The 27,191-nt window shown below is 37.8% G+C and overlaps 1 protein-coding gene across 7 annotated transcripts in view; it reads right to left on the bottom strand.

Moving 5' to 3' along the window:
- The window catches only part of ralgapa2 (Ral GTPase activating protein catalytic subunit alpha 2), a 202,258-nt gene that overhangs the window by 96,061 nt on the left and 79,006 nt on the right, over nucleotides 1-27,191 (bottom strand). For all 7 annotated transcript variants that reach the window (XM_081347448.1, XM_081347450.1, XM_081347453.1 and 4 more), the window contains exons 9-16: nucleotides 19,708-19,910; nucleotides 17,055-17,285; nucleotides 14,668-14,841; nucleotides 14,445-14,579; nucleotides 11,493-11,641; nucleotides 11,282-11,393; nucleotides 6,266-6,503; nucleotides 3,900-4,073 (exon numbers count right to left, since the gene is read on the bottom strand). In XM_081347448.1, the coding sequence (XP_081203574.1) occupies nucleotides 3,900-4,073; nucleotides 6,266-6,503; nucleotides 11,282-11,393; nucleotides 11,493-11,641; nucleotides 14,445-14,579; nucleotides 14,668-14,841; nucleotides 17,055-17,285; nucleotides 19,708-19,910 (1,416 nt within the window). The remainder of the gene's footprint in view (nucleotides 1-3,899; nucleotides 4,074-6,265; nucleotides 6,504-11,281; nucleotides 11,394-11,492; nucleotides 11,642-14,444; nucleotides 14,580-14,667; nucleotides 14,842-17,054; nucleotides 17,286-19,707; nucleotides 19,911-27,191) is intronic.

The following is a 27,191-nucleotide window of genomic DNA, read 5'->3' as shown; positions in this document are numbered from 1 at the left end:
GCACAGCCATCTTTAGAATTTATTTTTTAACGTCCATTTTTGCGGCAGCTCCGTATATTTCCATGGCATCACTGTCGAAGAGTAATTAGCTGGTGAAGTGGATTTACATATTGTAGAGTTAACGAAAGTGATCATGAGCGTTGTAATGTTTGAAGCAGATGTCTTAATAGATGTCAGTAGACCGGGGAGATTTTAAAACGATCGGTTCATTCATAAATCTGCAAGATCTTACCTTTATGCTGTGGAAAAACAAACCGGAAGACAGAAAACAAGTGTAGCGCTGGAAAAGGGAAGGGCTATATAAGGTATTTAGATCGATTAAGGGTTGATGTAGTTTTGTAGCATAGCATTTTAGCACTTTTAATTCCATCGTCTTAAAGTCAATGTTCTTTTTTTGTTTTTTTTTTGGTGGTTGTGTTAAATATATAGAATAACGTAAAAACCATCTCAAGATTTTCGAAATAAAATCAGTAAATATATCAGTAATGTTTAAAAAATATAAAATTATCTAGCTAGTCATGATATTATATTATTATTCACATGATATTAATATTTTCTTTTAATTAATCCGTTTGAAATCGAATTGATGATTTGCTATAAATTACAGAATCTGAGGACTAATTCTCATTTTTCTCAGTTATTTTTCTTTATTTCCAGATTCATTCATAGACTTGTTCTTATGTACTAGATCACATACACACATGCACACTCTTCAAAAACGGCTCTTTAAATCTCTTGACAAACTCAAAGATGTAAATCAAATTTATATATAATTGAAATGAAAATATAGATTGTGCTGAACTTCAGCTTGTTCATTTTGCTCAAAATAAGGATTTATTAAGTCAATAAACAAAATTAAGTCATGCAAACAAGAAACTATGCTTCTAACCAAAGGTGGAGAGAACTTTTCGATGCTGTTTGCGAATGTTCATTGGTACTATGGTGTCGGGAAACACTGACTTGAACTAGGCTGATATTAACAATGGAAATTGCGACCATAGTTGAATGCATTTGGGAAACGCACCCCTGGTAAACTTATACACTCACTAGTCGCTTTCACAGCCTCATCGTGTTTATAATTGCGCTCTTGCAAGCTACTCTATCTCGAACATTCAGGGAGAGAGTTGTTGAAGCTTAATGCTGGTGATGCTGAAGTCATGTGACCATGGTGAAGCTTGTTTACATCGTATGTCTAGATTTTTAGTTCTAGCGATTGGATTTTGGCTTCAAAATGTATTAAAGTTGTGTTCATGTGTGAAGATTATCATGATGAACAAAACATGTTAAAAGATTAACATTTAAGTGCAAAAATGCTGTTAATTCCCACATCGTGCTCTTAGTTTTGATTAGAATGCATCACATCTGGTCGTGCGGTCGCATAATATTTCAACACAGCCGAAGCTCAAATTAGATCTGAAAATTCTACATTTGCATTTATTTGCATACTATTCTCCACTGGAAATGAATGACTTCGGTCTGTTATTCTTTGGAAATAGTGGAAAAGCTGGATAAGAATGTCAGTCTGATGCAAGACATTCAACAGTCTACAACTACACAAACTGTCCATTAAAGAAAACAGCTGAACAACTTTTACCTCAGTGGAAAATAGAACAAAAGCACAATGAATTTTCTTCATGAGCGACCAGCAAGTCTTATTGGTTAAAGCAATACTACACCTTTCCTCTCCTAGAGCCTCAGGAACTAATGTATCAGTCACGTCTATGAACTATGCAGGGACAAGAGGTCCTTCTAAGCCGAAGTATGAGAATCAGTAACAGTGAACGCCAATAAAAACGCACAGACTAAAATATAGATTCTGTTCCACGACCTCATGAAAGCATCACATCAAAGCACAACCTGAATGAAAGCTGCAAGCGTTCTGTTCTGTAAAGAGCATTTTCACCAACCCGTATTGGTATTTTTAAGCTGAAGTCTAACAGAGGACACACTTTGAGGATTTCTAACCGTGCTCTCGTTCGGCTCGTGCCGTCCTTTGATACTCAATCCCCGAGCAGGAAATATGAAGCACATTATTTCAAGTTTTCTCTGCCAGCTCAGATAAGACAAAATATTAGCATTGTGTTTTTTGGCCACTCCATGTCACGTCTGGAGAAGAGCCGAGAAAGCGGAGGGCTCTATTATTCCTTCTACGGTGCGCTTTAATTACTGCCTTTTCTTTCTAGATTACATCGCTTTCGCTGAGTTACCTATTTATGCATATTAATGAGCATTAATTACGCTCTTAATGAAACTATCAAAAACAGGCAGGCAGTCTGATGAGGCGGCTCTCCTAACGAGCAGGAGAGGACGCTGGGCCGTTTGAAGAACAATGTAGGAGAAATCCAATTAGGCAAAAGAAAAGGAGGGAATTTAAAGCCACGCCGTTTCATGTGCGCGCACACACACACACACACACACAAACACAATCGAGGATGTTTCTGGGGGCGGTGTGTGTGAGAGGCATCCTTCAGTCTCAAACACATCTGCTCCAAACTCAACAAGCTCTCCACTATAAAGAGATACAATCATCTCCAAACCAGGAGACAGTCAATGGAAAGTGTTTCTGCGCATGTCCATGCAAGGAGACAAAGAAATTCATGCTTGAGAGAGAGGTGAACTCTAATCAGGGGTTGAAGTGACTAGTTGATGTGTGTGTGTAAGTCAGCTAGACTTGGATCACATGTGTTCAGCTGAACTTGTTGTATAGATGGTAATAGCAAGAGGAATATTCCTCTGTCCCAGTAAAGCTCTTCGCTCAATGTCATCTTCAGGGACATATGATTTGCACAATGCTGAAAATGCAGACAGAATCAAAGAATCCAGTCATTCAAATGTAATTTACAGTATAACGCAGAATGTCACGCAATTTGGCAAATTTTGTATAAATGTATTAATAGCAGAGCTGTGCACTTAATCAAATTGTGATGTGTCTGTAAATATTAAACTGCAAAAACACTATTTGTTTAAATATGAAGTCTGCATATTCTTGGAGATTTTGTGTGAATGAGCGGCACAGGTTTGTTATCTACAAATAATCAAGCTTGGACAAATCGTGACGGAATTAAATGTATTACTATTGTCCAGTAGAATGTACTTCTCAAAGTAATAATAATATAATTTTTAGCAAAACTTCTTATTTTTTTAAAGAACATCAAAATGTTTTTTTCCAAGTTTTAATTTTAACATTAAACCTCTGTTGTGCTGTTTGTTTGCCAAAATATTAATAATTATAATAATTTAATTGCATTTTAAAGGGTTAATTTGATTAAATTTTTTATTGAAAATTAAATGTAATGTTTTAAACCTTCATTTAATTACCAGAGTTTTTGATAATAAGTTTGTATTAAATCACAAATCCAGAAAAAAATTAAAGCCAACAGAAAAATTCGTAGTGCCCTATTATTATATAAAATATATATATATATATATATATATATATATATATATATATATATATATATATATAAAAAAACATTTAATAAACTATTATAATGTTGATCTGACATGCTTTTTGATCATTAGAAATTTAATTAAACCATTAAAACAGAATCTATAAGAATTAAAACAGATTTTTGGACATAAAACAACATACCGGTAAACAGATTTCATAAGGCCCTAAAAATGTTTAATAAAATGCTGTTAAAGTGTATTTTCATGATCAATTAGACATGCTTTTTGATTACAATCGTTTTTCTTTAACCATTAAAATGGAAAAAATAAATGATTGAAATTATTATTATTATTATTATTATTATTTTTTTTTTTAACAAAAACAGAATTTGGGATAAAATAAATAAATAAAACCGATTTCATAGAGCCCTACATGGAATGATGTTATCAAACCACCATGCAGACACCTGAGACGGTCTGAGCTCATGAGTCCTGAAGCAGGTTCTGACCTGAAGCTTTCTGCCTGACGTTGTTGCGAGCTTTCTCCACGGCAGGAGCTCCAGTGGTGGTGGCGCTGCGAAACCTCATGGGCTCCTGAGTGCCGCTCTGCTCTTCAGAGTTCCTCCAGCTCAAAGAGAAGGTCCGCGCGCTATCGGCAGACTTCTGTGAGTCCTGCATCACTCCTGAAACACACACACACGTTGGGTTTTCATGTTTTATAGGGACATTCCATAAACAATAATTTGTATACTGTATAAACTCTATATTATATCCCCTAAACATCAAAAAAATTCCACAAGGACAAGGATTTTGGATATTTCCATCTTTGTGGGGACATTCTGTCCTCATAACGTAGGGTTTACCTACACACACACACACACTGATTCCACTATATTTGTTTAATCACAAAGTTACCTTAAAATGGTGTTCACGATCCACTTTTTATTAGCCTGGTTAAAACCAGACCCTTCTCAGTTGAAACTGAGTGTAGGGTCTGGAGAAGCTATGTAGACAAATCATTTCCAAAGGGGCGTCAGCAACCGACGTAGCTCAAATTCCGACCCTTCGCAGGGAGCTTGATTGACAGGTGATCTGACCAATCATACTTCGCCATCCGCCATTTTGTCCGACAAAGCAGTCAGGAGAGTAGATTAACTAACATAGGAGGATTTGAACTTGAAAAACGGAGTGTACTGACGCCTTTCCGTGGTTAAAACAACATTCCTTCTTATGTTTGTTCATGTTTATTTGAGGCTATAAATTAACTAGAAGGAAGAGATGATCGGTTCACAAGAACAGCTTTAACTGATGCTCTACAGCGATCTGTCACGGCACATTAAAGAGCAACAAAACGGTATTTATTGTTTAAATTTCTTTTAAAAAATTACCAAATTTGAAAGCTGAGACTTTGTTCAATATGTTTAATATCAAACGTAACCGAAAAGTAGCCTGCTCTGTCCTGTCTGCCAGCGTGTTGTCAGTCTCCTCTCTGCTCCGCAATGTATTTTTCACTGCGTGAGAACTCCTTCAGCATCGCTGCGCAGTCGTCATCATGTAAATCCCTCCCCAAACGTTTCTGATTGGTGCCGCGATTTCGGCGGCACAGAAATGAGTTTGAATGGGCTCTTCTCCAGACTATCCTGGAGAGAGAATTAAAATTCGCCAGAAGTAGTCTGGGTTTTCCCAGGCTAACTTTTTATGACATTTCTGTGTAAAAGACATTCCATTTAAAAATAAGAGTTAATTGACCAAAAGGAAAGCCTGTGCCATTTTAGAGGAAATACATTAATATCAATATATTTAATACAATAAATAGTGTCAAATATAGTCAAAACCAGTGATGTACACAAGTGAGGTCTGTTTCACACTAGACATAAGTAGAGCATAAGAAACAAATATTTTTCAGTAATAGGTCAAGTAGGTCAGTAATAGGTCAGTAATAGGTGCTGATGCGCTGCGGCATCGCGCTTTTTTTTGTGTCTATTCTTGCTGCATGACAGTGCATTAATTATGGTCAAAATAATTATGGATTAACTTAGAAAAAGAAGCAATTTCACCATAAAAGTGTGTAAGTGAAGTCTGATGTGTCTCACATAGTTACTGTATGACTTTCAGCATTGTGTTAAAAAAACAAAAATCAAAACAAAACAAAACCAATATTGTACCAGGAGTTGCAAAAAACACAAAAGCACGTTTAAAATAAATTATATCTTAAGTTGAAGACAAATGCAATCATAAAAACTACATGACACCGCATGTCATACACTACCAGTCAAAAGTTTGGAATAATTCAAATGTTTAAATGTTTTTGATCAAAAATGTCAGTAATATTGTGAAATATTATTACAATTTAAAATAACTGTTTTCTATGTGTTTTCTATTTTACAATGTAATTTATTCCTGTGATCAAATCTTAATTTTTCAGCATCATTACTCCAGTCTTCAGTGTCACATGATCCTCCAGAAATCATTCTAATATGATGATTTGATGCTCAATAAACATTTCTTATGATTGATCATAGTTGTTCTGCTTAATATTTTTGTTAATCGTGATAGATTTTCTATAGTCAGCCTCAAGCTAAGAAACAGTTTTGCTTATTTTGAATAAGAATATAAAAGTATAATATCCTTTATAGACCTTTTTATTATGCACTGCCCTAATTAATGCATTATTAATGCATGTTGTTTGTTTAATATTTGTGAATAAAACACTAATTTTAATTTTATAGTAATAAATTACGCAGGTGTTTGAGTGCAAAACTCAAGCTACATTTTAGCTCCATCAGCCCGCCCAAATACACTCCATGTAGTTTACACACACACACACACACACACACACACACACACACACACACACACACACACACACACACACCTCTGCCACGCTGCTTCTTTTTCTTCTGCTCTGAGAGTTTGTCCAGCGGCAGGTTGTGGAGGTCAAGACCGTAGACGTAACGGGCCAGCACTGCAGTGAGAGAATCCATGATGCTGGCCCACTCGAACACCAGCTCCTCCCAGTGGCTGAGAGACGACAGCACAGCCAGCAGGTCGTCCCACAGCTCACGGGATATAAACACCGTCAGGTTGGCCCGCACCCACGCCACGAAGATCGTCTGCAAATGACAGTAGCACACAAATCAAACATCAGATGATATCATGGATATCAGGCCTTTTCAACTATATCATCACAATCACAATCACAATCTTACACGTGTGATGAAGGGTAAAACAGTCTAGCGCTTTTCAAAGATTTTAGTTCTATGTACAGATTTGGTAAACCCTATAGGAAGACATCTTTAAGGAATTTTAGAATTAAAGAACATTAGCTTGATGTTGAAATTCAATGTTCAAATCGATTCTTACGACACAGGATCATAAGAGCATTAACAGTGTAAACTACCATTCAAAAGTTTGGGCTTAGTTTTCTATTCAGATTTCTAACATTTTTGATAGCATTCTCTTAGGCTGTGTTTCCACCAAAGCATAGCCAGCTGAAAACGCTAGGCGCTCTGCTGAAAACGCCTAGCTGTGTGCGCTTGAGAGCGTTTTGGCAGCATTTTGTTTTTTTCAGTTGAGACTCTGCTTATGATACGGGATATCTGTGAAAGTGTTACTAGTATCTCATTTCACACATATTTTGTTTCTGTGCTGATTCTATATTAAAATGTTGATACAATGTAACGTATTTTCTCTGGCTCTTGTTTTAAATGAGTTTGTTCTGTTATTATGCTTGTTGCTGTCATCTGTTGACGTTGTACAAGCAGAATGTGGCGGTTGGTTGGTGTGGTATTAGTCCCACCCCTCCTCCACTGTGATTGGACGGTTGGGTAAAAAGTGACAATGATGAGCGCTGCGTTTTACCCAAAGTTGAACATTCTTCAACTCTCGGCGACCTGTAAAAAACGCATAGTGCTCAGCGCTTCAGCGTGAAGAAAACGCTCAGCGCCTCGTTACGCTCATGGCGGTTTAAAAATGCGGCGCTGCCATTGAAAACAATTGAAAAAATACGCCAGCTGTGTGAAAAAACGCTTTCGGCCTCATGCTCACCAAGAATGCATTTTTTTTTTTTAACTGTCCTATTTGAATATATTTTATTTTATTCCTGTGATCAAAGCTGAATTTTCAGCATCATTACTCCAGTCTTCAGAGTCACATGATCCTTCAGAGATCATTCTAATAGGCTGATTTGATGCTCAAGGAACATTTCTTATCATTATCAATGTTGAAAACAGTTGTGCTGCTTAATATCTTTTCGTAAATATTTTTTATAATGAAATTCAATTATATTGGCACAATTTTTTCAGGACTCTTTGATGAACGAAATGCCATAGTGTTTTTACCATAATGCTGTTTAAAGAGAAGACAAAGTATTATACAAATATCAGTCATAATCCTACCCTTACAATAACTGTTCTGTTAATAACTCTCATTCGATCCGAATGTCTGTGGGCGGGGAAGTATAATCTGTAGATTTCACAGTACCACAATTCCAGTAGTCGGTACCAATACCAGTAACATTTCACGGTTTTATGTACCAATTTCGGTACCACAGCAAAAACTGTTGGAACTATTTTATTTAACCATTTATTTTACCATCTTATTTAACAAAAAATATAATATATAATGAGTTTAGTATTTACAAAGAAACATATTACATATTACAGAGAACAAGTGGCAGGTCTATTATTTTGCATTTACTCTCCAAGACTTAATGCACAGATCTATTTTGACATACAGTATCAGACTGTATGCTATGCTCATACCACTCTCAATCATTGCAGTTTCGGATTCAATCGCGCATTTTAAAACAACTGTAAATCCAGAAACTCTGTAGTGTACTTAGTAGTGAGAAAAACAAAACTTTTATTCAAATTGTACATGGGTTGAAAACAAAAAGCGAGTAAAGAATGCTCCCTTTATATTCACTGAAGCTGTCAATCACGCCTGCTCACTGAGAGCTACACTCTTGTGAAAACTCCAGCTGTAATCAACAGAGCTGTCTAGAGTCTACAACGCACAATCAAATAGTGTTTAGACTTTGTTGGTAATAATGAAAGGATTTCCAAGCATGCAGAACTCTAAAGCGTGCGGTTTTTAGAGCAATGTTGAGCTGATTCTGACTAACTTAAAAGCCTCTGATTGGTCATTGCGTGCACGCGCTCAACAGATATGTCTGTGATTGGCTACAATGATCAACACACTGTAAATAGAAACCTTAGAAGCTCTTCACAGAGCACTTACACAGATACAAACGGCGCAGCTATCAGCGGGCACTGAATATACCTGGTACTCTGTACTCAGTGTTGGGAAAGTTCACTTTCTACATGAACTAGTTCAAAGTTCAGTTCACAAATTTTAAAATTAACTAGTTCAGTTCATAGTTCATACTCAAAATTTTGAACTAAGTTCGCAGTTCCAAAAATGAACTAGTTCATAGTTCTTTTTTTCCATGTTGCTGCGAGATATTATTTTTCAAAATGATTGCCACAGCCCATATAGAACCAAAGACAATTATTTTATCAGTTTTAACACTGAAGCTATGCGTCAGATTTTTCCCATCCTCACCGACCTTGTCATAAAACTCGTTTAAATGATCATACGACGCATCCTTGCTGCTTTTTGTTTTGATTTGTAGCCTAACGTAAGTGATGAGTCGTTCATGAACGATCCATTCATTGCGTCTGTCACGTGACAAATGAACGAAAGACTCGGAGGTCAAAGTTAGGGCTGCAGCTATCGATTCTTTTTGTAATCGATTAATCTAGCACTTAATCGATCGATTAATCGAGTAATCGGATAAAAAACTTTTAGTGTGTTTTTAAACAACCAAAACAAATAATGCATAACGAAAATGATGTGGCTGAAAAACTCCAACATTTGGCTTCAAAACTAAGCCTATTTATTGTAATTTTTACCCATTTAGTGTTTATAAGTGCCAGTGCCAACAATTATATAACAATACAGTTAAGTCAACTTTATACTGTAAAACATGTAGCCTATAACATGTAAAACTATGAAAACAAACTTAAATAGTAATGGCCATTTGGCCTTAGTTTTGTCTTCTTAATACAACATTACAAAAAAAGGATTGCACCTTCTGCAAATTACCCACCGGAGAACAAAAATAAATGAAATGAATATAAAATATGAAGCCAAACAGGTACACAATGTATACAATTTATATAAAAAAAATAAGTGCAGCTTTGAAAAGGGGAATGTTTTATTGCAAATATGCATTTTATTAAATAGAAAAAGAACAGCATTTTGTTTTTCACTTAGGCTAGTTGAAGAATATTAGCACGTTTTGTAGTATTATTTTTTTTTGTTAATTTAAAATGTTCTATGCTCAATTACTTTGGTAGCCGATTATGTCTTCCCCGAAAGTACGAGTGGATTTGGAGAAGCAGGCTGGTGGGGAGTTTCATTTTTTTGTTGTTGTTGTCTGTCACTATTTGGTAGACGTGACATAGACAAGGTCTCGCAAAGACTGCAATACAATATTTGTTCCTCCATCACGTCTCGGTGTATACAGTGAATGCATGCTGAAATTATTGTTGCGTGGCTACATAAAAGTTTAAGCAAGCATATGTGATGCATTGCCGCAATTGGTCTGACTGGCGCGTGAGAGAGGGTGCATGTGTGTGTGTGTGTGTGTGTGTGTGTGTGTGTGTGAAGAGGTTCTTTCTTTAGGCTATACGTTTACTTCTTAAAAACATCAAAGCTAAACATCTTATCTAGTCAAACCGCATCACGACATCACTACAAATACAGTGTGGGATTAAATTCAGCGAACATCATAGGCTTCGGCACGGGCGAAAATATTGGCGCTGGGTCAAAAAAAAATGCGGGGGACAGAATCGTTACCTTGATTCAGCGACGCTGAAAGGAAGCGATCCCAAACTTTAGCCATTCTCTGCCGTTTATGGACATCTTTACTCTCCGCCATCGCGGCAAATAAATTCACAATGTATCACACGCTATGGTGTGCTTCCTGAACACTGAACAACGGTTCGTGTGAAATCAGATCCCTGCGCGTATAGTGCGCGTCATAGGAATTTAACGAGGCTTCGAGGCAGAGTTTTTGCCTCGAGGAATTTTTGTAATCGAGTAAATCGAGTAACTCGATGAATCGTTGCAGCCCTAGTTAAAGTAATTATTTATCTTCCCTGTAAACGATTTTTGACTGCATTATAATGATTTCTTAATTCAGAATATGATCAAGATTGCGTAGGTGGATGTGTTCGGGGAATTTGCCAGTTAATAGTATAACATTTAAAGCCCCTTAAATGAACGAAATGACTCGAAAAAAGATTTGTTCATTTTGATGAATGAGATCGAACAAGAGAGTCAGTGGACACTGGTGGCTGGTGTTGCCAGATTGGGTGTTTTTCCCGCTACATATTAAGGCCGGTTTACGGTGTGTTTTAGCCGGGTTTTCGCCTGGAAGGCTCTATCTGGCACTCTATTGAACGAAGTTAAACTGAGAGAGTGTGCCGTTCACAGACACCAGAATGAACGAGTTCACAGTAACGTTCATCAGGCAGTAATGCGGTACGTTCAGTTCACGTTCACCCAAAATATGAACGAGTTCATGAACTATCGTTCAATGAACGCGTTCAGGCACAACACTGTCTGTACTAGCGGTCCTGGAGAAATGCTGGTATCACCACATATTTCAAATTTCAGAACCAATTTGATACCAAAGTACCGGTACTTTAGACAAAAATCTGCCGTATTATGCAAAAATTTTGCTGACAAAAAACCTTGAATTTCTCTGTCCAGGTAACACGGAGAACGAGTAAACATAGTTCATTTACATATACTACCGACACTGTAACAATATAAAGCGGGTTAAATACCGTCTTAAGTTCTTCTTTAACCTCAAACTCACTTTGAAGAGGATGCTGGCCAGGCTGTGAGCGAACGTGTCTTTTCTTTGGTTCTCCTGGGGTCTCTTCATCACTGCCTCTGTGATCCTCAGCAACACCTGCAGCAACTGCTCCCTAAAACACCCCACAGCCTCAGTCAAGCGCTTTTGCACACAATATGCTGAATGTTTCTGTATTCATAGTAAAGCAGAGCTGCGCTCCACACAGACTGACCAGGTCTGGCGGTTCATGTTCTGCTCCATGATGATGTGCCGGTAGACGCTGAGCACAGCTCGGCACGCCTCCAACTGGTTCTCCAGCAGTTTGGGCACATCCTGACATGGCTCCAACAGGAACACGTTGGCAGAGTTTGTCAGGAACACCTAAAAACACAACAAACAATTCAGTCTCTCAAACAACTCTACCGGTCAGAAGTTTGGAATAATTCAGATTCTTTATGTTTTTGAAAAGAAGTCTACTGCTCAACAAGGCTGCATTTATTTGATCAAAAATGCAATACAACAGTGATATTTTGAAATATTATTACAATTTTAAATAATTGTTTTCTATTTGAAAATATTGTAAAATGTAATTTATTCCTGTGAGTTTTCAGCGTCTTCACTCCAGTCTTCAGTGTCACATGATCCTTCAGAAATCATTCTAATATGCTGATTTGGTGATCAGTTATAATAAATTATAATTTGTTCTCAAATATTAATCAATATTTTTTGTGGAAACAGGATTTTTTGGGCATTCTTTAATGAATAAAAAATGTATTTACTGTAAATATATTTTATTAGGATATTATAACATAGCATTTATGATTTTTGATGAATATTCAAATATTCGTTCGGTGGGTTGGTATTGGATTTGAAAATTTGACATTCGAATATTCGTTTTTTTGTTTGTTTTTTTGCACACCTGCCATCCCCCTCAAAACGGTTCTCATTCGCGCTTGAAAATGTTCAACACTATAAAATCTGACGAAATACAATACTCTTTTTTTTACAGTTATCTTATATAGCCTAGCCATTTTTAATAGGATGGACAGTTGAAGGAACCCAACCTCATTATACTTAATAAATATATTTACTGCTTCTTAGCCTACTAAAGTGTTCCTGCAACGGGAGTGTTCTCTGGCTAGAGCGCAGAACAGCGGAGTGTGTGTGTCAAGATTTGTTCTCATGTTGTGTGTGCAAACACATGGCCTGTGTTTTGGGCTATGTGATTGCGTTGTCTTGTGTTGTTTACCACGCCCCCTTGTTCTCCTCGTTAGTCTTGATTGTTCATCGGTGTCACCTGTGCCCTGTTAGTTCTAGTCTATTGTTATTGTCAAGTTTATTAGTCTAGTCCTGTCAATGTTCGTTTGCCCCCTCGAGGGTCTTTGTTTTCTGTCTGTTTAATAAATCCATGTTTTATTTATTACTGTCTGCGTTTGGGTTCATTTCCGTATCCCGTGACAGTGTGTGGACAGAAGTGCATGCCTGAGCTTGTGTTTTGGGTTAAGCTGCGTTGCTTTGACATTGTGGAAAACAGAATAATAGAAACAAATGTATTAAAGGGTTACTTCAGGATTTAGCATTAAGCTTTGTATTAGTAGAAAACCTGTAGTATTTTCGAATTACCATGCTTTCCCCCCTCATATCCCCCTGAGACAAGAGATTTATGTATTTTTTGTCTGGAAAAAATCCTCCGATGACGCAAAAATCGTCATTTTGCGTCATCGGAGGATTTTCTGTCCAGAGGCTAAAGACTACAGCCAGTAGATGGCGTTGTTCCGCATGTTTTCAACCCGCCCATAGAGGGTGGGATCTCACTCACAGAATGTACACACAGTGTCAGCCGTCTTTCTTTGGAAGCTAAGCTAGCATGCTCTTGTTCTGTGGAGAAAGCTGAATAATAGGAGAAAGCTGAGTAAGTAGGGGTTACCATCTTCCTTTTCCCGGACTTGTCCGGCGGGCGAGACTGTTAAAAATGTCCGGGATTCGGCTTTTGCGTTCTGCGGTCGCCATTCATTGTTTCCATGCACACCTCTCGTTTCAATCTAACGTTAACTGAATTAATTCCGATCGGTGAATCTGACTGTAGTGTTTACATGAACGCTAAACAAGTGATCGGTTGATGTGCGTTTTAACATTGCTAAGAAAATTCCCGCTCCTCCGTGAGAGATGCGAGACCCGGCGCGTCTCAGTATGAAGCCACCGGCCTCGCGCCATTCTCCCGCGGCCGTCAGCCTCGTCCTGCTCGCCACAGTAAACATGATGAATGGCGACTGTAGAACGCAAAAGCCGGATCCCGGACATTTTGGGTCTCTAAATCCCTGGCAAACTCATCACTTACTTAGGCTAGCCTTGTTGTTTTCAACTGTGCTCTCTAACCGGTAGGCGTGGCCTCCTAAGGCAGCGAAGCAAGTGCATTCTGGGAGTTGTTGTCTTTCATCCACATAAGCCAAAAATACATTTTCTGGCTTTTCTCTGTCTAGAAAGCTCCAAATTCAAAAATTTCTCCACATTTCTTCTACTTAAATGACCTATTTTAAATACACATTCATCTTCCCAGAGGTGAAGTATCCCTTTAAGCTTTGTACCCGTTATTATCAATCTAAATTAATCTCGTTTTTCATTTAACTTAATTTAGTTTTTCTTTATTTAAATTTCGTTTTTCTTTATTTAAATCTACCCTTTACTGTGTCAGTAATTTGTTAGTCAGAAAAATATTAGACTACCTTATTAAAAGTATTGCTTGAGTTAACAGACCTGTGTGTGTGTGTTACATTTAGTGTGTATTTACTTTGTGTTGTTCATGGGGAAGAAAGGTATTCGGACCAGCCCTAGATAATAATAATAATAAATGTTTCTTGATCATCAAAACATCATATTAGAGTGATTTCTGAAGGATCATGTGACACTGAAGACTGGAGTAATGATGCTGAAAATTCAGCTTTGATCACAGGAATAAATTATATTTATAAGTAGAAAAAATTTAATATTGTAATAATATTTCACAGTATTCCTGTTTTTACTGTATTTTTGATCAGATAAATGCAGCCTTGGTGAGCAGAACATTTTCTGCTCTTTTGACCAGTAGTGTACATTCTGTATCTGAAGACAAACAGCATTTTCAACACCTTTAACATCTGCCTGAAGCAGTGTGAACAGTGTGAGAGCTGAGAGTGTGTGTGAGCACCTGCAGAGTGGACTGGACACCAGCCTTCACGTCCTGGTTCTGTTCTTCAGTCAGACAGCCTCTGCTGATGGCGCTGCTGAAGGAGTATGTGCGCCCCCAGCTGGACGATCGTTTGTGCCCATGAGTCTCCAAGACCTGAAGGTTCGATACAGGGCAGGTAAGAGGGACCAACTTTATCCATCAGCATGAACCATATTTTGAGTGTGTGTGTGTGTAACCGTGCCTCCACATGCACATTGTCCGTCTCTGAGACCATCTGTTCTTCCTCTCCATCTTCCTCCTGGCTTGTCGTCTCAGGCTCAGCCATGAATGTGGGTTTATCCTGAAGAATCCACTTCCTGTAGACTTTGATCACTTTGCGAGTGGCTGAGGCTTCACAGGACGGCAGCAGGAAAGCCTATGCAGTGAGACACACACACACACACACACACACACACACACACACACACACACACACACAAAATGATGCACACTCACACAATTGTCACGGGCTTTCAAACTTTTTGATACCAAGGATTCCACGACATGTTGTAAAATATTAAACAACATTTATACATGTTTCCAAAATGAAATAATGGGCTTTTAAGATTTTTTATTTTATTAATTTACTTAAATAACAACAGAAAATCAAATATAACAGAAAATAAGAAAAACAAATATAATTCTTGAAGTTATTCAATTTTTTTCACACATTTTTTCACAAAACTTCAAGCAGACTTTTTATTATTATATATACACATTTCTTATTGTTAAAAACAAAAGCTCTCAATTAATCTCATGACCAAACTAGAAAGGAGAATGAAACAATAAAGTCAGAAAAGCTGACATTGAAAACCCCTGGGGCCTCATTTATAAAACTTTGCGTAGGATTTGCGTCAGAAGTGGCGTACGGATGAAACATAGGACGTGCGTACGCACAGAAATATTCGGATTTATAAAACCGTGCGCACGCACATCCTACGCAGTTTTCCCTTAATAAATCACAATCAATTCTAAATGTAGCGCAGCTTTTGCGGCTTCATGTCACGCCCATAGTTGCCCATAAATAGACCGTGAAACGCCCACAAGTTAATATTCATCGACTGCGAAATTATGGCAAACACAGAGGAAAACCAAGGAACGCAACTTCACTCACGTGCAAGCGTGAAGCGCATGATCAGCCATTGTGCGTCATCTTTTTTTACAGTCTATGGTCATTACACATTGTGATGGCATCATGACATTTTATTACCATCCATTTGATTGCATCTGACAAGCTACAGATGTGTTATGAGGATGAATTGCATAACATGCTAATATTATTGCAGAACATATTTATATCTTTTTGCAAATATGTGTTAATTTGCATTTCTGTTGTAGCTAATCTTCATTTGATTTTGTTTGTTTTACACTGCAGATCGATCAAACGGGTGTTCATGTAGGCTGTTAATTGTAAGACTTGATTTGTGAAGTCTTCATGTTATTTATGAGAGGCAGTAGGCCTATTGCCATTTCTTTTACACAACGATCTACAGTTTCACACACTTTCACGTGTTTCTTCCATCTGCCGACGGTGTCGCCATTTCTCATTTCACCCGTTTTTGTGCGTACGCCTGGGTCAGAGCTTGCGTGAAGGACCGCATATTTTACCGTCAAGTTTGCTTTTTATAAATACCAATTATTGCGTAGAGAGTGGCGTACGCCTGGCGTACGCAACGTTTATAAATCAGGCCCCTGGTCTGTAACACACATGTGCTTTCTGGTTAAAATTCTTAAAAACTTTAAATTGCATGTGACTCTAGTAGAATAGTGATTCTTTATTGTGATTCACACGAAAATGTACTAAACAAATAAAACGACTAAATCTGCTGAAACAATTATTTTAACATGATGACCAGATTCTGGCCACAAGGTGGCAGCAAAAGACAGAGCAACTGAACATCCTACATAACAGTTTGTGATACAAATAAACAATTAATGATTTAATACAGTACCTCAAAAATATGGACACTTCTTTTTAAGTTGTTAAACTAAGAAAAATAGGTAACACTATTTTACAGTGTTACATGTTACAAGTACATATGTTACACATGGTTAGTGTAGTAATAACAGTAAATTATGCATAATTATACAACTAACCCTAAGCCAAACCCTAGCCCCCCATAGTAAGTACATGTACTTGCGTGTATAATTACACTGTAACAAAGACACCTTAAAGTTTGTCACAACTGAATCAAATTTCATTGATAAACTGAAGACGATTAGCGATTAGTTCTATTGGAACAGTTTCATAGCTAATGTGATGAACTACACCTGTGGTTACTGAGATATATTTTAAAGTTACTAGCCTGTGTTTTTCCACAAGAAATGTCAAATATAATTGTATTAAATTTGCACTTTTAATAACATTTAAATATTAACATTTAAATCTAATGTGATGTGAATATGATAGTATGATGCTTTGTGATACGTCACAATATGATACACATGTATTGTGAGGCAGTGGACAATATCCAGCCCTAGACAAGTGTCTAAATACTTTTTTGGGGTCACTGCATCTCTAACCAAGTGGAGAGTTTGTCTAAAAATGTGCCAACATGAGGCTGCAGATCTGATCACACTGTCTCTGACCTGATGGAAGACCTCGTTGACGAAATTGACATTGTCCCGTGTGGAGAGCAGGATGGACTGCACCATGTCGTAGACGCCTCGATGCTCCTCCTCGATGCTACACACACTGGAGTTGCTGCCTCTGCGGTCAGACAGTGTGCTGCTGTTTGAGTGATTCTTCTCCTGCTCCACAGGACCGTTGGACTCAGAGTCTGAGCTCTTCTCCTGACTGATGCCGCCCGCAGTCACAGTCTGAACACCAACACACACATAACAGAGATCTGGCTCACATTCAACTATTTCCACAGACTATAGTATTAAGACTTATGAAAGAGTTACAAAGAGATCCCCCATAATCAGTATAAAACATGTGTATAAGTGTTTAAACTAATGTGGGAAAACTAAATTAAAATTAAAATGTAAATAAATAAATAAAATAAAATAAAATAAAATATTTCATCTGTCACCTTTTACTAGGAATTGGCCAACATTTCACCCTCTTGGTTACGGTCACAGGTTTGTGCAAAGGTTATGGGTAGGGAATTCTAGAATCAGATACTTGGATAGTTCAACCAAAAATAAAATTTCTGGCATCATTTACTCATGAGTTTCTTTCTTCTGTTGAACACCAAAGAATATATTTTGAAGAATATGGGTAACCAAACAGTTAATGGACCCCATTGACTTCCATGGTATTGAAGAGAAGGAAATACTATGGAAGTCAAAGTGGTCGTAAAGTTTCTCCAAAGGAACAACTTCGTATTGGCTCACACACTTCCAGAGGGTGTGACATCTTCACACTTTAACGATCACTGGTCACAAGATCACGGGGATTCTGGGAAATTCTGATGTAAAGATGATGCTGAGCTAGAAGTCTTCTAAGGAGCCCTAAGTTTGTGCCAGGCTGCAACCTTGTCTTTCCTCTGTCTCATACAGGTTCTCTCTCATCAAGAAAACATCAGCAAAGATCAACTGGAGCCTCAACAAATTGCATCAGGACAGTTTAATGCATATGGGCGAGACATGCAAGTATCAAACTTACATTACATTAAGTATCCCAACCCATTTTAAAGAAGGGTGTGTTGAACTTCTTGCTTTCCTGTATTCTGCTTCAGCTCTCTTTCCATTGCTAAACTGTGTGTGTGTGTGTGTGTGTGTGTGTGTGTGTGTGTGTGTGTGTGTGTGTGTGTACTTGTACAACTATCTTTGTGAGGACCAGTTTGAGTTTTAGACCATTGGAGTGAGGACAAAGAGTAAAGTGAGTACATTTAGGTCCTCACTTTCTGAGAGCCCTTTAAAGGCCTGTTTGAGGGTCAAGACTTGGTTTGAGTTATAAGGTTATAATTAGGTTAAGGGTCGGTTTAGGGTCAGGGTTCGTGTTAGGCACTTAGTTGTGATGGGTAAGGTTAGGGTAAGCGGCTAGAGTTTGCATTGTGTCAATGAATGTCCTCATAAAGATAGATGTGTGTGTGTGTATGTGTGTTAGATTAGACTAAGTGTTCAGTCTTGTTAGTAAAATCATGTTCGTGTGACATGTAAAGTTGTTTGTTGTCCATGCTCAAATCCTGGAGTCTCTAATCATGCAGATTTTGGCTACATGCGCTAAGTAGTTCTGTACGGTAAGAAAGTTATTTCCGTTGCCCCGGAAATGAACATTTCTCAGAATTAATAAATAATTAATACTGAGCGTTCGCTTAGTTGACTGGTATTAATTCTGCTACATCAAGTTAATTCTATCAACTGATACAAATATTTATAATTATTTATAATGAGTCTTAATTAATTGTCCATATTTCCCTTTCGCTAATTTGCTACAGCTGATTTGGAATTGATAACATTCAAATGAATGTGTAACACAACATGTCATATAATACATTTTGCCAATTGGTTTGTATTCTTAAAGGGTTAGTTCACCCAAAAATTAAAATTCTGTCAGTAATTACTCACCCTCATGTTGTTCAGTGTTTAAGCGTAGCGCATCTGTGTTGCACGTCACCACGTAGGCTCACTATTGGGCGACTCTGGTCATGTGTGATACATGGTGACGTGAAACACAGACGCGCTACGCTATTACACAACGTAAAAAAAACTTGAGGTCCAGAGAGAAGGAAATGAAATGTATTCTCGTCGCTTTATAAACTCAAGATTGAGCCACTGGAGTCACTTGGACTATATTAACAATGTCTTTAATACATTTTCTGGGCCAGCAAGTTATAGTGTCCATAAGCCTGCAGGAGCAGTGATCCAGCTCTCAGATTTCATCAAAAATATCTTAATTTGTCTTACGGGGTTGGAACAACATGAGGGTGAGTAATTACTGACAGAATTTTCATTTTTGGGTGAACTAACCCTTTAAGCATCAAGTTTGTTATCACTCAAAACATACAATATTAATGGCATTTGTTTTGGGTAATTTTTTGTCATTTTTGGAGCTTGACAGCAAGTGGTATGGAAAAGAACAGCTTAAAAATTCTGCTTTTGTGTTTTTAAAACAAAAAGGTGAGTAAATGATGACAGACTTTTGGCTGAATTATGCCTATAATGAAGGTGTCATTTGAGTGAGAATGCTTCCTCAGAAGATATCTGTCCACATTAGCTAGTAGACATTAGACAGTGAGGCAGCTTAAATGAGGGAAATCCATATGTTTTTTTTCGTTATCAAGCTTCCTCCCACCTGGATTATTTTAGGAAGGACCTCTCCTCCATTCTTAGAGCTGCTCGTGGCCGAGTTCACATACTTCTTCTCCAGGAAGAAGTTAACAAGCCACGTGATGAAGGCCACGCGGGGAGCCAGATACTGATCCCTAGTGCAGTATGTACTCTCGCTGTTGCGTGTCACTTGGATGTAGAGGGGCTTGGGTCTGTGAATGGGAAGATCTGAGAGACAGAGGGAAAAGTATAACTAAAAATAAGGAGTAACAACAGTGTTTCCAGTTAATTGCCCAGACAGTTTCATAATGAACCGAAAATATTTTTACACTTCTCATAATAAGTATTTCACCATTACTTTGACACAGCATCTATCAATCCAACTAAAATTGTGACATGGCTTAATGCACTTAAGGTTGTGGTTTAATCAACTGAGCATATAATCTCAGAGCGGCTCAGTTCACAGTGAATGGCACGAACTCCATCTCTGCGTGTGCTGAGAGTTTAACACACACTTCAGAGGGCCAGTTATGTTTTCAATTCACATCGGTATAATTTCCAGCATTGTTGTGGATGGATTGGGATTGCAGCATTTCACTAGACTTTTAGTAATGAGAAGTCTGTTCTGTTGAAAAGAAACAAAGCTCTCCCTGCAATTTTCAATCAAAGTTAAAGCTCAAGAGTACAGAGTAATATCATTTTACTACTGAAAATTAATGAATATGCTCATGAAATATTCAATATATGCATTTAAACAGGGTTCGTACAGATACTGTAAAAATAAATTCCAGGACTTTCAAGGACTTTTCAAGCACTACTTTAGACTACAATAAGAGATCGCACTTATCAAACAATATCTTTAGGATTTTTTAAGGAATTCTTAAAAACAAATTACAGACATATGGTGTGCAAAATACAACTTGCAACATATTCAATAATATATATTAAATACAGTTTATAATGGCTATTATTGCTCAATAATAATAATAATAATATTTTATATTATAATGTTGGCGTACTTCATATCCAGAAACGGTCTGATGGGGGTTTATCAGATGGGCAGCAGTGTTAACTTAGTTTGAAAAGATTGCATTTGTGTTTTTTCGAAAAAATAAAATTTCATATATATATATATATTGTATTTAAATAAGTAAAGCACTTTTCAAGTACCTCTTCATAAATATGTCTGTTTCAAGGGTTTTCCAGGACTTAAATTTCAAAAAGTCAAATTCAAGTACTTTAAGCACCTTGTACGAACCCTGATTTAAATGATCAATTATATAAATTATTGCTGTCATTAATATAATTATTATTATTATAAAAATTGCTTGGCTTTCTAATAACACCAGTGTTGATGTCAAGTGGACTGAGACATTATCACAACTAAAAGGAGGTTTGAGACCACTAAAGTCCAGCATCAAGTCAATGCAAAGACATTTTTTTTTTATTTCGTTCAATTTGGCCACTGTAAAGGTTTGAGCTCTTTACTTGCTCTCAAAGTGCATTAAAATTTAAACTGCAGGAAATTGTATTATGGTCTAACAAAATCCTGTGGGAAACACTGAACAATATATGATGTGACGGATCGGATGCCTCTCCCTTGTAATCAGCGCCACCCCGTCCCTTAATTCGCCGCCCTGATTGGAGAGGAGTGGCGCTGAAGAGGAGGATTGGTGGCATGTGATGAGGCACACCTGAAGAATATGAAGCCTCATCACCACCGCTGTTAAATGCTGAGCGCGCCTCTCCTCGAAAGACCGGTCTCTTCCCTGTGCATGTACACTGGTGTCCTTTATTTCACCCATTTTTGGATATTTTATGTTTTTTTTTTCCTTTAATAAATGGGCTGACTGGGACGATTTAGACGGGCTTATAGCAGCCTTGGACTTTACATTAACACCCATCTGTGTGGATGCAGCGTCACACAATACAAGTGTTTTCAGCTACAGATGGCACTTAAAAATGGCCTATTCACGTGTGTATTTGTAGTCTCCATCAATCTAAACCATTCCATCCTGATTAAACACCCCTCATACTGGCATTCCTACTTTTCGCATCGTGTTAAAGTTCCTGTTCATTTTCTTGTCAGTGTTACAACTTTCAGAGCCAGAGTTTAACCAGAGCATATATGCGCATGCGTCGCGTCTGAGCGCGTTGTTGTCTTTGGAGCTCCATCGATTGATTTATAATTCTTGATTTCTCTTTAAACTCACTTACAACGAACATTTTCTACTTTTCCTCACCTCATAGTTATAACGCGGATTGTTGAGCAGACGCGTCTCAAGCCTTGTGATCCAACGCTGGATACTCTTATAGGTTACGTCCGTGGATCACGGCTGAACGCGTCTTCTCCGCACTCATTTAAGTTACAAACAAACATTTTTTCGCCTATTGTGCGTCTACTCTACACCCGTACCACTGAAAAGACGGATTATATCCAAGACTTAAGCCATAAATTAGTATTAATATTGATAGCACCACTGGTAGCGTCGTTGCTAACTTAACTTACTGTCCATCTGTTAAAATGGCGAATATATCAAATGTAAGTAGTCTACCTTTTGGTGCAGGTGAGGACACATTTGAGCTGCACGCGTTGCAGTCTGAGCTGGAAGCTGTTGAGAAACAGATCCACGACCTTTTAGTAAGAAAAGCCGAGCTGATAGACCGGCGTTTGGCTCTCGAAACATCACGTGCCGAGGCACACAAATCAGAGATTAATGTTACTAACCCGCTGACTCCGACCTCGTCTACTCCGTGCGTTCCTCAACATCGGTCCCGAACGTCGAGGTCGCGATCAGCCATGGTCTCGTTCACTCCGGCTCCAACATGCCATCACGAAGCCTGGATTTTTCCGCAGCGGAAGTCGCGAGTCAGGTCTAGACCAAGAAAACTCTCTCCGACCCTCCCGGTTTTCGAGATATCCACACAAAACCGCTTCTCCCCTCTTCGCGAAACAGAACGCGATGCTGTGATCATCGGCGATTCCATCGTTCGACACGTACACGTTACGTTAAATAAAAGTAAGGTGCATAGTCACTGCTTTCCTGGTGCTCGTGTTTCTGAAATCGCTGCTCACGTTCCCGAGATTCTGAACGAGTGCGTCGGAGCCGTTGTCCTGCACGCGGGAGGGGCCGACATCAGACTGCGCCAGACGGAGGTTCTGAAGAAAGACTTCAGGAATCTGATCGATACGGTACGCAGCACATCGCCTGATATAACGATTATTGTGTCAGGACCGCTTCCCACGTATCGACTAGGTCATGAAAAGTTTAGTAGATTATTTGCGCTTAATGAATGGTTAATGTCATGGTGCAATGAGCAGAAACTTCTCTTTGTAAATAATTGGAATCTGTTTTGGGAGCGTCCTAGGCTTTACCGTGCTGATGGCTTACACCCAAGCAGATTCGGATCGGATCTTCTGTCAGATAACATCTCCAAAATGTTAAATACCTTTTGACTAGTAAACAAAAGTCCAAATCATAGTCTCTGCTGCACCAATTTAACTGATATAAATAGTGTAGAACATTGCATAGAAACTGTGTCTATTCCTCGTTTAGTGAGATCAAATCATAAATCTACTGCAGGATCTAGAAAAAATCTAATTGTTATTAAACCAGAAAATGTTGCTATTGGTAATCAAAAACAATTTTTAAAGCTAGGTCTTCTAAACATTAGATCACTCACACCAAAGGCAGTTATTGTAAATGAAATAGTCACAGATAATAGCTTGTACTTTGCCTTACTGAAACCTGGCTTAAACCAAATGATTATTTTGGTTTAAATGAGTCTACTCCAGCAGGATACTCCTATAAGCACGAGCCCCGTCTGAATGGTCGTGGCGGCGGTGTTGCAACAATCTATAGAGATTTTCTCAATGTTACTCAGAAAACGGGTTATAAGTTTATTTCATTTGAAGTACTTTTACTAAATGTTACGCTCTTAGATGTTCGAAAAACATCCCTATTATCTCTAGCCTTGGCTACCGTATATAGACCGCCTGGGCCTTACGCTGATTTCCTAAAAGAGTTTGCAGATTTTCTCTCAGACCTATTAGTTAACTTCGATAAAGCATTAATTGTTGGAGACTTTAATATCCATGTAGATAATCAAAATGATGCGTTAGGGGCTGCGTTTACAGATTTATTAAACTCCTTTGGGGTCAAGCAAAACATTACCGGACCGACTCATCGATTTAATCATACACTCGATTTAATTATATCACATGGAACCGATCCAACCGATATAGATATCATTCCACAAAGTGACGATGTCACTGACCATTACATGGTAACTTGCATATTACGTACTCCTGTAATATATCATGCTGCGCCGCGTTATCGATTAGGCAGAACAATCCTTCCATCCACCATAGATAATTTTTCAAACAGCTTATCGGATCTGTCTCAGCTGCTCAGTGAACCCAAACAAACAGATGAACTTGAGGAATTAACTAGCACTATGAGCACCATTCTCTCTGGATCATTGGATATTGTTGCGCCCATTAGATTAAAAAAGGTCAGAGAGAAAAGTAAAGCACCATGGTACAACAATACTACGCGTGTTCTAAAGAGAGAAACCCGTAATTTAGAGCGTAAATGGAAACAAACCAACTTAGAGGTCTTTAGAATCGCATGGAAAGACAGTATGTCACGTTATAAAAAGGCCCTAAAAGCGGCCAGGGCTGAGCATCTACGCAAACTAATAGAAAACAACCATAACAATCCTAAGTTCTTATTTAACACCGTGGCGAGACTAACAAATAAACAGATGTCTCCTGAACAAAATATTCCATTACAGTTTAGTAGTAATGATTTCATGAAGTTCTTCACTGAGAAAATAGAAAACATCAGAACCACAATTGTAAACGTTCAATCCTCAATCGCGCCTTATAATTCAGCCTCAATTATCACGCCACAAGAACAATTACAGTGCTTCACAACTATAGAACAAAAAGAGTTAAATAAACTTTTTACTTCATCTAAAACAACAACATGTTTATTAGATCCCATACCAACTAAACTATTGAAAGAAGTGTTACCTATAGTGGAAGAGCCTCTCCTCAATATTATTAACTCGTCTTTATCTTTAGGTTATGTTCCAAAAACATTTAAACTGGCAGTTATAAAACCTCTCATTAAGAAACCACAATTAGATCCGAATAATCTAGTAAATTATAGACCCATTTCAAATCTACCTTTTATGTCTAAAATACTAGAAAAAGTTGTGTCCGCTCAACTGGGCTCTTTCTTACAAGAAAATGACACCTATGAAAAGTTTCAGTCTGGGTTCAGGCCGCATCATAGCACTGAAACTGCGCTCGTTAAAATCACAAATGATTTACTTTTAGCTTCTGACCAAGGCTGTATCTCAATATTAGTTTTACTTGATCTTAGTGCTGCGTTCGATACTATAGATCATACAATACTCTTAGATCGACTACAAAATTATACTGGTGTTCAAGGACAAGCATTAAGCTGGTTTAGATCATATTTATCTGACCGCTACCATTTTGTTTATTTAAATGGAGAAAAATCTATCATAACTCCAGTAAACTATGGAGTGCCGCAGGGATCTGTGTTAGGCCCTCTATTATTCTCAATATATATGCTGCCACTTGGAAATATTATAAGGAAACATGGAATTAGTTTCCATTTTTATGCTGATGACACTCAAATCTATATTTCATCACGGCCAGATGAAAACGCTAAATTATCCAAATTGACAGAGTGTGTTAAAGATATAAAAGATTGGATGACGCATAATTTTCTTTTATTAAATCCAGACAAGACAGAGGTACTACTTATCGGTTCAAAAAACCACCCACAAAACCTCTCACAATACAACTTTAACATAGTAGGATGTCCTGTTACTTCATCCTCTACAGTAAAAGACCTGGGTGTTATATTAGACTGCAACCTGTCTTTTGAAAATCATATTTCATATGTTACAAGAACAGCCTTTTTCCACCTTAGAAACATTGCTAAGCTACGTAATATGCTATCAGTTTCTGATGCAGAAAAGTTAGTTCATGCATTCATGACCTCGAGACTAGATTACTGTAATGCGTTATTAGCCGGTTGTCCTGCATCCTCAATAAACAAGCTACAGTTAGTCCAAAATGCCGCCGCTAGAGTTCTAACTAGATCAAGAAAATATGATCATATAACACCGATTTTATCATCCCTACATTGGTTACCTATAAAGTCCCGTATTAATTACAAGGTATTGCTACTGACTTATAAAGCCCTAAACGGCTTAGCTCCAGTCTATTTAACGGATCTTCTATCGCCCTATAATCCATCGCGCTCTTTAAGGTCACTAAATTCGAGGCTTTTGGTCATACCTAGGATAGCTAGGTCCACCAAAGGAGGGAGAGCATTTTCACATTTAGCACCAAAACTCTGGAATAGTCTTCCGGATACTGTTCGTTGCTCAGACTCGCTCTCCCAGTTTAAAACTAGATTAAAGACGCATCTCTTCAGCCAGGCATTCATATAATACTTTTAATCCTACAGTTAAATCCGACCTCTAGTTCATAAACGCCAGAGGAGAACTGGCCCCCGACTGAGCCCGGGTTCTCCCAAGGTTTTTTTTTCTCCATTAGGTCACCTGATGGAGTTTTTCGGTTCCTTGCCACTGTTGCCTTTGGCTTGCTCAGTTGGGGATATTTGGGGATATTTAATTTAATTAATCAATCAACGATACTATTGATCAGCATTACCAAACGTAGACGTTCCACTAGAAACAAACATTGATGTATTGTTCTAATTTATTACTGTGAAGCTGCTTTGATACAACCTGTGTTGTGAAAAGCGCTATATAAATAAACTTGACTTGACTTGACTTATATCTGGAAGTCTGGTATCTGCTTTTATAGAAATGTTTCTTTAAAAGCATACTTTTTTTAAAGTTAGACAGTACAGAAATGACTAGGGGTGTGACAAGACGAGACACGAGATTGAGTTCACGAGAACGAGACGAGAGAAGATTTTTACACAATATTTTTATGAAATCCTCAATGCCAAAATACATGACTAGAAAAATAATCTGCGGGTGCATTTGAAACTAATCATCTTGTATTGAATGTCATTTAAGTTCTACTTTCTGGGTATGAATTATCAACAAAACTCAAGCACTGTTAAAGGTTTTGCCACAAACTCAGCTGATTCGCTTCTCTCCTGTATGATTTCATGAATCTCTTCAGACCTTAGCGCTGTACGTGATTCATGAGTTTCTACAACTTTTGATCTCCTAATTGAACTTCTTTCCACAAATTGATCATAGGAATAAAAACAGTAAAAATAAAAATTAATAAAACAGTTTTCTCTTAGTCTTAAGTGCAAACAAAAAGTGCAACCATAATCAAAGAACTCTCTCAATATTCAAAGAGCAAATAGAGACCAACTTTTTCTTCAAGCATGACACAGAGCTAAGAGATGGTTAAAACTATACAGCCCAGCCTAAGGTAGCTTTAATATTGGGAGATATTTGCATGCATCAGGGAGTGGC

This window comes from Scardinius erythrophthalmus (genome assembly GCF_964197995.2).
Source record: "Scardinius erythrophthalmus genome assembly, chromosome: 19".
In the NCBI taxonomy this organism is placed as follows: Eukaryota; Metazoa; Chordata; class Actinopteri; order Cypriniformes; family Leuciscidae; genus Scardinius; species Scardinius erythrophthalmus.
Note: the sequence above shows the minus strand (reverse complement) of the source record. Positions and strands in the feature narration are given on the sequence as shown.